This window comes from Paralichthys olivaceus, chromosome 17 (genome assembly GCF_024713975.1).
Source record: "Paralichthys olivaceus isolate ysfri-2021 chromosome 17, ASM2471397v2, whole genome shotgun sequence".
NCBI classification, from domain to species: Eukaryota; Metazoa; Chordata; class Actinopteri; order Pleuronectiformes; family Paralichthyidae; genus Paralichthys; species Paralichthys olivaceus.
In genome coordinates, this window is record NC_091109.1 from 6,565,570 (window position 1) to 6,581,200 (window position 15,631).

Here is a 15,631-nt window from a genome sequence, read left to right on the forward strand (position 1 = left end):
CATCTCTACCACTCCATCTCTTCTCTCCTGTCTTTCTTTTTCTTTCGCCTCCTGCATCTCTCTCTTCTCCCTAGGAGCATCAGCAGGTGTTGCTCTACCAACTGATGCAGCAGCAGCAGGACCTCCAGCAGCTGCAGACCCTCTCCTCCTCGTCGCAGATTCCCTCCATCCCGCTCTCCTCCGCTCAGCTTCCTATGAACAACCTGATGCCCGGCGCCCAGAACCAGAGCCAAGGCGCCATCACAGCCAACCCCTTCCTGGCGCTGCAGCACGCACACACTGACACGCACCCCTCGGGGGCCCAGAAGCCGCGGCTCGCTGAAAAGGCCGTGGGCATTGCAGGGCAGGAGAAGACATGACGGCAGATGTTCTTTTGTTTTTTTCCTTTAAATAAATATGCAGAGTTTTGGGGAGATCAGCCTGTTGGTCAACTTTGTTGTTCGACTAGAACACTGGCAGAAGAAGCTGTGTCCGGGTAGATTATTCTTTAGAACGGTCTGTGCTAACATGTTAACACACACTGTGGTGATTGATAACTGAAGACAAAAGTAAGAATTACATTTTTTGTCTTTTTCTTTCACCAACTCTTTATTTTTGCAGCTTTTGTCAGGTATTTACACATAATTTTGTGTAAATTTGTTTTATTTATTTCCATCCAGTCTTAGATTTCTTAGTTTGTTCTGTAGCGCTGCTTCAGGTTTTAATTTTTACTGCTGAGATAAGTTAGTTTGTGTTATAAGTGTCACCGCAGCACAGGGTGATATGTGTTCTCTCCCCAACAGGTGAGGTGTCAGATGTGCTTCCACGAAACATTACCTTTAATTATTTCTCTCTAACATTTTCTTCACTTTTCGTCATTTCTTTTTCTCGTTGCTTCGTGTCTCCCGTGTGGTGTCACTACTATTTCACTCTCAGGGGCCTCAGCTAACCAGAGTCGTGCAGTCAGCACACAAGCTAGCACACACAGAACTACAAATATAAAAAAAAGATAGCAGAAATGCATTAATATTTAAAACAAAAAAAACTACAAGTCCCTACCACAAAGACTTAAAAGTGCAGATGTATGTTTGACATCTGTCTCACAGCGAGTCCCTTGGGGAATATTTGGTGAGAGGCTCCTGGCAAAAAAAGAAATCCTACATGTTCTTGCCACTGCCTCTCTCTCCCCGTGTGTTTCCCTCCGTTTGTGTAGATCCATTAATGTCAGTGAGCCAAGTCTCGTACGGTCACCACAGAAGCCTTGCTTTTCACTGTCTCCTCTCTGGGCCAGAAACAGGGGGCTCACTCAGGGAAATGAAATGGAAGAAAAGAAGAATACAGCAAGTTGAATGTTAAAGAGGGAAACTTGAACCCGCACAGCACACGCTCTCAAAGAAACGATCCAGTTGGTTGTCAGCACATGGAAAGTCGTCACATTTCATCCCCCTGATTGAGCCCCCTGCTGCACCTACCTCTCAAGCAGGACCAGCCTATCAGGACCTAAAATATGAGGCCGATGTTAGCGGCCGCCTCACGACCTCGCAGCAGTCAGGACTGGCCAATCAGGGTCCAAGCCCAAGTGCCTGAGGCCAAGGTGGGATTTATCTCCCCCCTTTCTTTTTACCTGAGTCCCTGTCGCTCAGCCCAAATCTTCAATAACCCTTTCTGGCAATTAAGCTGCGTTGCTTTGCAACAGATTACAGAAACACTCAGTGGCGTCTTTTTAATGAAACCAGAAACACTGATGATTCTGCTGCATTCTCTTCTATCAAAGCCAACTTGTATTGTGCTTTTTATTTATTTGGAGTTTGTTTGTGTAATGGGCGTAAGATGAAATATTTTAAAAGCCCGCTGGTGTTGCAATTTAACATCATTTTGTACTACTGTGTATAGTTTTGTCTTCTGTTTGTTTGAGATTTTCTCCGTACAGTCAGATGTTGCTGTAAACCCTTTTTATTGACTTTTTTTGTGTCATGTGTTTTAAAGCTAGAAGTTACTTGATAGCTGGCTGATGGGAACGAGGGGGTGCGGTTGTACATAGTGGTTTGTTTGGGTGGGATCGGGTGGGTGGAAACGTGTCAGGGGTTGGGGGAAGTTCAGTGGCACAGTTTTTACCTCGTTAAGTGTACATAGAACCTTTCTCATTGGCCTTTGATGTGTACATATGTGATTGTGATTGGCCGCGCTGGTGTGAAGGAAAGCCAATGAAGCCTCAGTTTGTGTGTGTGGATCTTTAGGACCAGACAAAAAAAATAAGGTTGACAGTGACTGGACACACAAAGTATTAATTTATTTTTATATGTGCAGGGACATTGTGTTTTTTTTTCTTTTCCTTTTTTCTTTTTGCACCATTTTATTGATGAGAAATTCATTTTATACTCTGGGCACCGTGTTTTCATCTGTGCGCACATTTGTTTTGATCAGTTTTGTACAAGTGGAAGATAAAAAGAAAAATCAGGGGGTGGGGGGGGTGACATTGTATTTCAAAATACCAAAATAAACACTCTGGATAAAGTAACAAACGCTGAATTTATTCTTCTGCAGTTTGAGAGAATTTATTAGCAAAATAATGAGAAATCAATTCTGAACAATCCAAAACTTACAGATGTTAAGAAGATAAACATGTAAATGTGTATGTAAGACAAAGAATAGCACTCTTCAAAATTCACCAGTAAATAATGCAACATCTGTAACGTGGGAGCGCATGTACACAAGTGATTTCTAGGTGACTGCTGATTGGTTTGATTAAAGGAAACATAGATTAGATATAAGTATAATTAAAGAATATATAATGAGAGGTTTTGCAGTTTCCAATTCTAAAGTTGGCATTAAATATGATATGAAACAGATTTGTTGATTTGATTAACCTGGTTTGTATTGTGTGGTAATTAAAGCAGAAAGGTACGAGGAGAAGACGGCAACAGGATGAGATTTATTCACTGACAATGAGGAGGAACATGAATAATCATCAGGAGAAGAAGAAACTGAACATCTTCAATTTTAAACAATGTGCTTCAAGGCTGCTGTCCTGACACACACACACTGGTGTTACACGGCAGCTGGAAGTCATCAGCTTTGTGTATGTGTGTGTGTTTAGAGGTGGGGGCATGATTTCTGCTACATCTGCTTCTGCCCTGGTAATTAAAAGCTCACTTTTGTCCTCCTCCTCCCAAAACTACACCCTCCTCACCCCCTTCAGGAGTTTTCAGTCCCTCACACACACACACACACACTCTCTCTCTAACCTGCATTCTAACAACAACACAACCCCCCTTTTCTCTTTACCCAGGTTCTTGCCCCCCCTCCACCCACTATCAGCCCTGTCAATCAAAAGCCAGGCTGTTTAAACACCATCCACCACCCAGGACCCTCTCCCCTCTTTTATAAGCCTCCACCATCACAGCTACACATAAAAGCACCACACACACACGCACACACACACACACACACAGATATGGGGCAGAGCTGCTGTGTCCATCATCGATCACACTCCCCCTGGAAACCCTCCCTGGCGGCGGTGGGGGGGGGGCTTACCAGCTGATGGAGGACCCCTGTGTGCTGCCCGACCAGGTGCCCGATCACAAATTCAAAACACTACTAAGCCCTGGTGTTAGGAGACAGATCTCTCCCTCTCTCTCTCTCTCTCTCTCTCTCTCTCTCTCTCTCTCTCTCTCTCTCTCTCTCTCTCTCTCACACACACACACACACACACACACACACACACAGAGGGAGCAGATAGTGGGCCAGCAGGAGGGTTAAGCCCTGGATGATTAGACAAATGTAGGGCAGATATCTGTGGCTTCAGAGGCGAGCTGAGCTGCTGTCACTGAGGAATGCTGTGCAGCTGCATGGATAGCTGCCTCTGACTGGGCGAGCATGGCAACTTTCAGTCTCTGCTTTCTAGTAGTTTTCTTTTCCGCTTCAGAATGAGCCAGAGAGGCAGGAGAGCAGAACTCACTGCAGTCGAGAAACGTGGAACTGAAAGAGAAAGACGAGCTTGATTCGATTCTGGATTATGTTTGTTTTGTCCTGATTGCATCTGGAAAAAAAACTTTCACATCTTGAAATCATTTGAGTTGAGGAATTTAACATTTCCACTACAGACATAGTTACGTGTTTAGTTCACCACAAATAGAGATGTTTAAATCGACTTTGATGAAAAGGCAGAATTTGAGTTGTGACTTTTTACATAGATCTAAAAGTCCACGTAAATGAATCCTGTCACCTTGAGAAAATCTTTATTCTTAACTTAAATAACACATTAATGCCAAAAATGTATCATTAAAAGCTGAAGGATTGTTATTTAGATTGTGGGACAGCAACAGATTTTATATTGTGAAGGCTCCTGAACCAGAAGACATTTTGTCTCATCAACTGAAGTTTATTATTTTAGTGCAGCAATTTAAAATGCACAATCGTAAAAAAAAATTCTAACAGACATTGGTTTCATATTGAAACGTTGTTTAAAAAAACAGTTATCTCTGGGTGAATTTATTTTTACTCAAATTTTCTTTATTTCAATTTGCCTTTCATTTATTGTAGTTTTATCCTCTTGTGAAGCACCAACTAGGCTTATTTTTATTGTTAGTAGTAGTATCATAACATACTCACCTTTATTAGTTATTTTGACAGTATAGTTTATTTTATTTTAAACTGCGCATATTTACCTAACTTTCTTTGTCAGTTTTGTGAAAATGGTATCAGTCATTTAAGGCGTTTGACTTTTCATTAAATTAATTCCGCTTTAATTGAGTCACCATGTTGCTTGGCTCATCAGGAAAATGAGTCCCATCTGCATCAGACCTGCTTAAATACTGTTTGCTAATTGGACCGTACCATGTTCCTCTGCATCATGGGGAGGTGAGATATTTCTAATTAGCTATTTTGCTTTTGTATTTTCTTTCCTACAATAGTTTTGATTGGCTGAGTCATTAGTTTTGTACTATCGTTATTGTTAGTGGTGCTATTCTGACACGTTTTGGTTATTTTTGTTGATTTATTTAATTGTTTACCCCTTGTCTTTCTTTTTTTCCTCATCAGCTCCTTTGTCTGAAGGCGTCAGGTCAGTCGGCTCAGTCCTCTTATGTTTACCAAGAATTATTGTTGTGAGTATTTTTTTCTGAGTCTCTTTGCTCAGTCCTTGACAGAAACACATGGTTGTTCACAGGACTTTAAATTTCAGTTATTTATTCCTGCAATTTTTTTATGCTTAGCAGAAATTAAAGCAAAATCATAAAACAACTAAACCAAGTGCCATGAGTTAATCTCTGCACAGGTTTTGGCATATGTTTGGTAATTCAGTGAAATTATTTTGCAAAACAGAGGGAGAGGGGGCAAAGAGCAATAATGCAGAAAAAGGCTCTGGTGTAATAAACCATTAGCAGGAGGAGAAGGAGGCAGTCGCTGGTGTGTACAGTAATGCAGTGTAAATCATCACAGAGTGGTTGCTATTAGGAGGCTTAAGCCTGGCCAGGAACCTTCAGTCAGCTGCCAGGGGCCCTGATCCGGTGCCGAGCGGAACCAGAGCTGGCAAACGGAGGTGTTTAGAGCTGGTGCAGGAGGAAGAGGAGGAGGAGGAAGGTTAGGAGGAGAGTTTAGGAGGGGGGGACAGCTGAGGAGATTCCCAGGGTACGTGTGTGTTTTGTGTGTGTGTGTTTGTGTGCATGTGTGTCTGTGTGCATGTGTGTCTGTGTCTATGTGTGTGTGCCCCCCACAGGTCTCTCCCCTGTTGGATAATGGTGGCGAGGAGAAGCAGCAGGATTCAGCCTCATCCCTCTTCATTCTAAGACAGCTCGTATTCTTCTGCTAAGTGACTCTCAGTGTCACCCACATACACACACACACACACACACACACCCAGGACCCTCTCTTTTTCTGCCTCCAAGCTGAATGACACCTCGCAGAGTTAAAAAGCACAAACACAAAACTGGACAAATTGCAATAAATGCAATTGAAATAAATTATTTTACTTCGAAAGTCAAGTCAATTTTATCTTAATTTAAAAATAAAACCATATATAAAACACACAATGCAAACCACAAATGTATTTAATAGGAAAAACCAATAAAACCAATGGATGTTAAAAATAAACATTAGAACATTTAGAATTATGAAGATCTATCTATCTATGTATCTTTCTATCTATCTATCTATCTATCTATAACTTTAATTTACAAACTATATAACCCTATCAATAAATAATACATCAATTACATAATATATCATATGTAATACATATAATAATATGCTAACCTAGGCTAATAATTAAATTGACTGACTGCTGTTCCTGTATTTCTTTCATTCTATTAATATATTAATTTAAAATCATTAATATATTTTATTTTGAAAGACACAAAATAAGATACCAAATAATGAAATAAAAACAAATATTAAAATCTAGTTGGGTCATAACGTGCTCTACTGCCTCCTAGGATAATGTGAAATAATTAGATTTCGGTAGTAATTGTAGTTTGTGTGGATGTAGGTGGACAAAGACAGTTGTAGTTGCTCCATCGCCTCCTCGTGTTGCTGGGTCTTCCGGGTCTTCAGCGGCGCCTGGTTCGCTCCTCCTGCCGCAGGGAGCGACGCGTTGCTCGGTCAGCGAGCTGTGTCTGTCCCGCTGCTGCCGGCGAGAGGAAAGCAGCTCCGAAAACTAAGCGAGGCTGAATATAATTTCAGTAAGAACCACAGTGTGTGAAGTCTCATTTGAACCAGCGGGTTTTCTGCTTGTCTGCTTTTCCCCTCTGCAGGGGAAATGCAGCTCTGCGGCGGAGCGCGGCTCTGAGCGGGCGGCGGATCCTCCAGCAGCAGCCGCCGGTCACACACTCCTCCCCGGTCAGGCTGCTGGAGGATCCCCGTCATGTTAAAGCAAATGATTTTAAAGAAAATCCACAAACAGCTAAATATCCCAGAATAACACGGATACAGGATAATTTTCACACACTTTTATAAATTATAATAAATATGTACAACGTTCTCTATTAATTACATTCATTTTTTGTTTTTTATTTTAATCTATATTATATGAAAAAACACTTTGAGCTGCATGTCTTGATGAAAGGTGCTATACAAATAAAGTTTATGTTGTTATTAATAATAATATTATGGATAATATTATGTTAATGTACTGAAATAAGCAGTGATTAGACTCCACTGTTTGTGAAGTTTTCCTGTATTATAGCAAACATCTAAAGATTATAATATTATTTTATAACTTAATGATGGTAAGTACAGTCATTACATGGTATGGGTCCTGTTAAGATAATGTTATTAAGTGTTATAAAACATTTTATAATTCCATATATTTTCACCATTTCCCTTGTGACCTTGTGTTGCTGGAACTAATTAGCCAGATACTTATTATCATACTTATTAAAACTGTGAAACTCCAGTCGGATCAAATAGTCTGCTCTGCTGTGATGTTTGTCTCTCAGTGAAATGTATGGCCTCCTGTCTGTGCTGACGACCTCCAGTCTGTTGTTTTTGAAGGGCATCGACCCGAGCAGCCAACTGCAGGGAAGCCACATGACCCCAGCAGAAATGTAGGCTACTAAATAATGTATAAATTCAATTACACTCATTGAGAAACCCCCCATTTATTTCCCATGCAATTGGTTGTTTTCTTTTTTCCCCTCATAGCTTCCATATGTCATGTTGTATTTAAAAGTACTGTTGCATTTATCCAAAAGAAACAAGTTAAATTAAGTAATATTAATGGATGTTTTAAGGAACTGTAGTTGACTGTTGGGCCTATAAGTTGTAAAATGTATAAAGGACGCACACTGCACTCAAAACTCACACATACAGACATAGAGCAACATTATGCATTTTCCCTCAACATCCTTACATACATTATGTTTCCTATATTTACCATGACAATGAGGGGGCTCTGTCTGTGGGTGAAGAATGGAGGAGCAGTGCGTGGTGGACAGGTGGTGCTGGCAGAGATGAATGTAATCTTGTGGGGTCATAATGAATGTGACAGGATATAGATCTGAGATGAGATCTGGTTTGATCATCAGGTAAAAATAGATCAGTCACCGGCAGACCATTACCGATAATTACTTTCAAATGGTCGGCCCTGTGAGGGGTCCATATTATTAAATAATTCCAGCCTTGGTTGGTGATGGCAGGTTGAAGGAATTTTGTGTGTGTTGTAATTACATAAAAAAATGATAGAGTAAGAGGTGCACTATTAATTATTCCCTCTTTCGTACTTGTGGTCAGGTGAGGAATTTTCAGTATTCGTTCGGCATTTTAAGTTTTTGTGCAAAAACAAACGATCGACCTCAACAAACCAAATCCTGTGATGTTTCTCCCCCTGCTCCTGCATGTGTGTGTTTTCATGATTAGCTGATAAACAGCAGGGGGTCGAGGCTGCAGAAAGATGGGATGGTTTCACACTTATGCAAACTGCCCAGAGCGGCTGAGGGATAAGTGCCTTGCTCAAGGACATTGCAGTGCATTGAAGGGAGTGTGTCCCTGTGGAGACTTGAAGCTAATTTCTGGTGTTGAAATGTGGGAGAGGAGTCGAAGCTCGGCTGCTGCTGCTCCAGCAATCACAATAAATGAGCCAACAACAAACATGTAAAGAGAGAGAGATGGGATTTCTCCAGTGACAACAGCTGTTAAATGGTATATACCCATGGCTGCATAATGGTACAGGCTGGTGTGTGTGTGTGTGTGTGTGTGTGTGTGTGTGTGTGTGTGTGTGTGTGTGTGTGAGTGTGAGTGTGTGAGTGAGAGAGAGAGCCCTCCCCTGGTCCTCCACCTATCAGCAAACTCATTTATTATGCAGACTGGAGACCTCTGGGCTGGAGGGGAAGGCTAGTGTGTGTGTGTGTGTGTGTCTGTGTGTGTGTGTGTGTGTGTGTGTGTTGGGGGGGGCACAAGAGCAGGCATGCATACAGAAACATACACACACACACACAGCTGATTCAGTTTCTTTGCTCACAAATACTTGCCGTGGGAGTGAACGACTGAGGTATGAGACTGCAGAGAGAGCGAGAGAGAGACGTGTGTGTGTGTGCTGGACTTGTTGCATCAAATCTCATGAGTTATAAATATTAGTCAGAAGGCTGTGAACCTTTTAAACATTCATAATGTGTGTGTATTGTTTGAGCCTGTGTGTGTGTGTGTGTGTGTGTGTGTGTGTGTGTGTGTGTGTGTGTGTGTGTGTGTGTGTGTATGCGTGGTCACACAGACCTTGAAAAACACACACAAAAGAGGTGGAGTGTGTCTCTGTTGTTTCCCTGTGAAAAGAGAACCAGATTAAAAAGAAAATCTTTTGATTTATATAGCTGAATTATTTTGTCACAGAATTGACACAGTGAAGAAGAGTTGTCTGTCTCCTCCCACGAAATAATGTGAAAAGCAGAGGATTGAATGTGACATTCAGTTAAGCAGAAAAATAAACATTTTCAAGATGCATTCATTGATAAAACAAAGAAGAGGATTGTATGAAGGAGGTTTAGACTTTTAGAAGCTAAACGTACATGTGTTTGTGTAAGCTGCTATGATTCTCCGATAGTAAAGCAGCTTCTGTGGGAAAAGTACCTCCTTTAAGTACAAATTTAATTTCCACTACTTGAGTGTTAAGTATTTTATGTCAATTTTTACTTAAATGTCTCAGAGATATTACCTTTTTACCTCACCACTAATACATTAAAAATGTAAATGTATAAAATATTATATTATATGTTGGTTGAAACAGATCCAACAGAGACATTTATTAAAATAAAGTTTCTAAATTCTAAAATATCAAACATTTCACTGAGCTGCACTAAGGTTCACACACTCAGAGATATTAGTCCCCTACATGTGCAGGATTTGTTCTGGATTTTAATATGTTAAAATTAAAAAATTTGTTAACGTCTTAGTTTCATTAAAATGTACATGATCAACAACGTCACAGAAATGAAATCAATACAATAATAGAGAGATGAGTTCATGTGTGTTGTAAAAGTTTTTTCTTCCTTTCCAAGCCCTCAGATTTGTCTGGTGAACCATGAGGCTCAACTTTCGTGTGAGGAAACTATGAAACTTAAATCAACGAGCTAACCTGTAATGTAGTGGTTTAAATTACTAAGTGAACAATTTATATATTGTTGCATTTGTGTGAATAATCTCATCATAGCACATAGTGGTAGTGTTTTGCTTTTGAGTACAAATCGTCCATACTTTTACCCAAGTTGGATTTTAAATGAAGCACCTTTACTTGTAATGCAGTATTTGTGAATACTGAAGTGTACGTGGGAGGAACCCTGAAGATAATCCTAAACCCTACTTAAGTAAAGGATCTAAATACTTTGTCCAGCCCTTAAAACACACACAGACACACATACACAAACAACTAGTCAGCTAAGTTCACTGCAGCACCAACTCTAATATATCAGTCATTTACTATTCAGATTCAGGGTAATGCTTACAAGAGACTTCACTCCCTCACACTCAGATCTGAGTTAAAAAGGAACAGAGCTCGACAATACATGATTATATAAAGGTAGAGTGAGTATTCCCATAACTGTGAGGTATATTTAGATATTAAAAAGGAGTATTCTCCATTAGTCTCCTTCATTGGGAGCTGTTGACATGCATTAGTGGCACAATTATAAAAGCAGTGGTCTAATCTTTTAAAAGTCCCAGGGTAATGTTGGAAATGGCCGGAGAAGAAGGGGAGAGGGGGATGGAAGAGGGATAAAGGGAGGAGAGAAACTCAATCTAAAGCACCAGGTGCACCTTTTGTCGACATAATCTCCCAACCCTTGAGACCGCGCACACACTGGCCAACATATACAGCCTTTCATAAGTACACACACTGCTGTTTCGACCGGGGATTTGGGCCCTGCTCTGGCTCTGCTCATATGTAAAAAGGACAGTCAGGTCAGTGCGCTGCAGCAGATCAGGGGGTTTGGTTTGTTGTGATTTAACCACACTTATGTAAAAAGCAAGAGGACAAACCCTTTCACTTTGCATCGCAGTGATGGTGTGCATCATCACAACACGTTCACGTACTGTACAAAAGATGTCAGTTAAAAGGACGCCGCTGCAGAGAAAATGCTGTCAAGTGCAACAAATCACATGTGAATTTGAAGCACATGTGATTTCAAGTGTTTTCACGTGTGAACCAGTTTTCACATTGTTTTCTGACACCAAATATTTCTGCACAAGATAAAAGAAAAACCTGTTTTCAAACGCTAACTTTAATTTGGAAACACTTTATTTTAAGCCATATATCATGAGTACGAACTGATCATAAATAGTTTGCAGCACTGTGTGGCACTGTACTGTGTAAAACAATATATATGTTGAAGCCCATGAGTCACTTTGACCTTTTATTATGTATTAAACAGTTAATAAATGCAGTTTATTCATGTGTTACTATACACTGTGATCTAACTTTTCAAATGTTTTCATTCATATTAGCACAGCATCACACCAAATATGATAATACGGTAATATAAAATTACATTCATATATAATTAGTTATTGTTATTATGAATAGGCCAAATAATTTAAAAGAAGCAAACCATTTTAATTATTTGGCCAATTTTCTTAAACAATCATTCATTCATTTGATTCAACTCACTCAGCCTCACATTGTCTGGTATATAGCTTATGGTTGCTAATGCTAGCATATTCAGATACACTTTGCTTCAGAACCCCTCTACTGCTAAGCTAGTTTTCACTGAAGTTCCCACTATGGTAATTTTTTGTACTGCAAGTTTTACTTTAAAATGTCCTTATATTTGCTTGCAACCACATAAAGTGTAATATTGTGTCTTACAGAAAATAATATACTACAACCACTGAATATTGACCACTTTTACATTAAAGAACTATGTTAAACACTGTTTAAGAGGTGGATTCAATTCACTAAATTATAGACGGTGGCTATTTTTTAAATTCTGAGGAGGACACAGGTGGCAAATTATAGGAAAAATCAGTTGCTAAAAAAACAGTTGCTGCTGTTGGGCATCCAAAAGTTTGAAATAGTTGAAAATCTCAAATTGTTCATTCATTGAATAACATTTCAGTCCATGCTAATCAATGCTCCTTACCACAGTGGATTTAAGCAGACAGGGCGCCCCTTGTCCACAATCCCTCACCCGTCATCCTTTAAGCTCGACCCCTAAACTCATGTAATGCCTCGAGTGGGGACAAACCCAAGGACGGAGTGGGCTCCTCATTGTGATTTAATCTCTCTCTGCTTCTCTCTCAACTGCCAGAACAAACATCAAATATGGCCTCCTTATCAGGCCCTGCCCCTGCTCTATCTATCTATCACCAATCAATACCTCCTGTTCTGTGTGAGCATGGCTTGTATGTACGTGTATGTATGTGTGTTTGTGTGAAACTGGTCTCAAGGGCTGCGCTAACTAAGGTCAAAGATCAGGTATAACCCTGCAGCGTGGAATGACAGATGTGGCCTGAGGAAAACAAAGATAAAAGAAGGAAAGAGAAGGGGAAAAAGAAAGAATGAAGGGGAGAGATTTATATTGGTGTGTCCGACACAACAGATCACAAACAACATGAACTGTTGTTATTGCTTCTGTTATTTCTCTTGCAGGTAGAATTTGCCTCAGGCGGCAGGCAGACACAGGATCAGCTTACCCGAGTGAGCGTCAGCCTCGAACAATGGACTCCAGGCTTTGGCAGTGTCAGACTATACCTCTACGGAAACACCAGCAGCTTAATGAACAACTGTATCGTCACATATGTGGTCAGTGAAATTTTTTAGGCACAGGGAATAGGAATTATTATAAAAAGGTGATGACTCCATGTGCTTCCTGTTTGCAGCGAGAAAGAGATCCGAATGTTACGCTAGAGTCTACATCCATATACAACCTTTTCTTTGGAAATTGTGTTTCCATACTAACACGCCTTCGAAAGCATATCATTTGACCACTCACGTACACTTGGTGTGCATGTGCCGGTTCACACAGGAAGCATTTGGTTGTTATTTGTAGAATTGCCACAGATTGATTATTAACAGCTCGACTCCTACACGTGTGAGCAGTTATATCTTTGTAAAATGCAGGATTTAACTCCACAACAGCTGTGAGCAAAGACAACAGGGTCAGCAATGCTTGTAATTGATTATCAATACCTGCTTTCAGACATGTACCGAAACGCAAATGTCAGAGCGGGAGCCTCCGGATTATCTGCAGACTTTCTCGGCCTGGCAAAGTCCGAGTACAAAGTCCGTAGAGAGTCGGTGACCTAAAACAGTTTCGTCGTCATTGTTTCCAAACTTCTCTGTTTAAGCAGCTGTTAAACTCTGGAGTAATGTGGACGCCAGGCGTAGCAACTTAAAATGAAAACATAGCCTTTGACCACCAGCTTCAATGTGGAGTTAATGGAGAGGTGGCATATTTTCTCCCCCTGCATGGACCTGAATTAACATAGTCAAAGTAAGTAAGTGTATGCATATGGGGGACTGCTGAGGTGACGTGACGCTGTCTATTCACCATGAAACAGCTTTATACAGCTGCAAAAATGTTGCAAATGGCTGAACCACACTGCAATGGCTGTTAGAGATAGATAGATGGAGAAAAAGAGGGAGAGAGAGAGAAAGAGAGAGGAGGGGGGCCATCCTTTGTTCTGTCAAGGACTTAACACAATCAGAGTGTACAGTGTGTCAGGAGCGCACAGGCATATATCAACTTCAATCTCTTTTTAATGAAAAATCCTGCCCTCTCTAATATGTGCAAATTAACCTCTTCTCCTCCCTCCCTCCCTCCCCTCCTGAAATCTCCCCTCCTCTCTCGCTCCCTTCACGGAGGCCCCTCAGCTCTCTGTCTCCCCTCCTGCGCTCTCCTCTCCACCCTCTTTTCTGTCCCCCGTCCTCCACCTTCTCTGCCACCTCCTCTACAGGCTTCACTTTTGCCAATTTTTCCATCTCATTCAGAGGTGGTGGTATGGTGGTGGTGGGAGGGGGGAAGAAAAAGGGGGAAGTATTGATAGAGACAGAGGCTCCTGCTTCCTATTAGCTTGTTGCTTTAGCCACCCAACCCCCCACAGCAATTATCTACATCAGTTGTAAAAAAAGAGGAAAAAAAGGATTAAAAACAGGAAAAAACATCCTGGAGTCGGTGTCCAGCAGCAGCAGCATTAAAATTCACCCTCCATCCTCCTCTGCTCTCTTTGGTTTTCATCTCTGCTGCTTCGACACACTCACACAAACACACTCCTGCCGAATCGTGCTATTACCCTGATTATCCCGATGAGTTGGTCAGATCCTCGTCTTCTCATTCTGCCCACGCTGATAGTAATTTAGAAATTACACCTAATGAGGATTTTTTAAAAACACCATGGCCGCTCTGTGTTGCCAGCTCCGCACCGTCCCCTGCCCTAATGGATTTCCTGGTATGGAATCCATTTTTTTCCCTCCCCTTTTCTGCCCTGCAGGGGGTCCAGGCTCGCCAGGCACACCCTCCCTCCTCTGCTCCCACCCCCTCTACCCACATCCCCTAAACCCTCCCCGATGCTCCACTAATTGGGGGCGACTGGTTTTGGTGAAAAGAAGTCATAATCATTGTTTCTGCTGCTAATTTAAGTGGTTAAGTGTACAGGATCAGCTCGCAGGACGAGGAAATGAGTGTGATTAAATTTACATTTTTTTAATCGTAACAGCTAAAGTGCCAATTTCCTCTTCATGGTTTGGTTTGAGGGTTTTGAAAGGTAAACTCCATGTGGCAGACTGCACAATATAGAAGCACATGCATGTTGGAGTGTGTTGTGGTTTTATCTTCTTTAGTTGGTCTTTAAATCCACCAATGAGGATGTTTTCACTTCTGTCCGTTTGTTTGTTAGTTTGCAGGATTAAGCAAAAACAACTGGACCAAAAAAAATTTAAACTTGTAGGATTACCATGAAACTTTGTGGAAGGATGTGGTACCAGTCAGGAAAGAACACTTTAAGTTTTGTTGCGGATTCAGATCAGGGAGGGGATCCAGAATTTTTTCCTTTACATGGTGAGACAGAGCATTTTTTCACAAATTTCCCCGGAAACAATTCATGACACACAAAAAAAAGACACATTCAGGCAACTGATATCTTTGAGTGTGTGAAATTTGGTGCAGCTTGAATTTAAGGGGGCTGTTGTGTCTTGGCGGAGTTACACACTCTACTGAGCGCTCTATTTTTTAATTTAATTAGAATGAGTAGAAATGTGCCTTTGAACTCAGACAGAATGAAAGCATCAGAAAATTTGAGCCTTTTCACATTTTATGGAGCAATGTGAACTGTTAAACGTCTGTAGATTGTAGTTTAGGCCTCTACCGTACAGAGACGATGCTACAGTATATTGCTGTAAAGAAGACCTGAGTTTTCTATCTTTGACTGTTTACATTGAACCAAACAAAGTCGGCATGTTGCTGCGTTGCCGGTTTTGAGCTGTGTCAAAAACACAACTGTGTCGTTGCCCTGCTGGATCTCCATTTCATCCCCATCCCAAATTATTTCACCATAACTTTCATTCAGTGGACGGCACAACACAACATTCCCGCCTTGAACATGCTGTGTAAAGAGGACATGTGTGTGTGTTATAGGGGGTATTTCGCAGAAATGGGGGGAGCAGACACACACACCCACACACACACACACACACACACTCACACACACTCACACAGGCACGCATGCAAATCAAAGC

At 41.1% G+C, this 15,631-nt stretch overlaps 1 protein-coding gene and 1 long non-coding RNA gene across 2 annotated transcripts in view; both read left to right on the top strand.

Annotated features, from left to right (window-relative positions):
* The window catches only part of mllt10 (MLLT10 histone lysine methyltransferase DOT1L cofactor), a 40,979-nt gene extending 38,478 nt beyond the window's left edge, over nucleotides 1-2,501 (top strand). The window contains 1 exon segment of the mRNA XM_069513000.1: nucleotides 75-2,501. Within this exon segment, the coding sequence (XP_069369101.1) occupies nucleotides 75-359 (285 nt within the window). The 3' untranslated portion in view covers nucleotides 360-2,501.
* A 506-nt stretch (nucleotides 2,502-3,007) lies between these two features.
* LOC138405310 (uncharacterized) lies at nucleotides 3,008-7,069 on the top strand. The gene is made up of 2 exons (XR_011239026.1): nucleotides 3,008-4,839; nucleotides 5,020-7,069. It is a non-coding gene; the product is annotated as an uncharacterized lncRNA (long non-coding RNA).
* The last annotated feature ends 8,562 nt before the right edge of the window (nucleotides 7,070-15,631 follow it).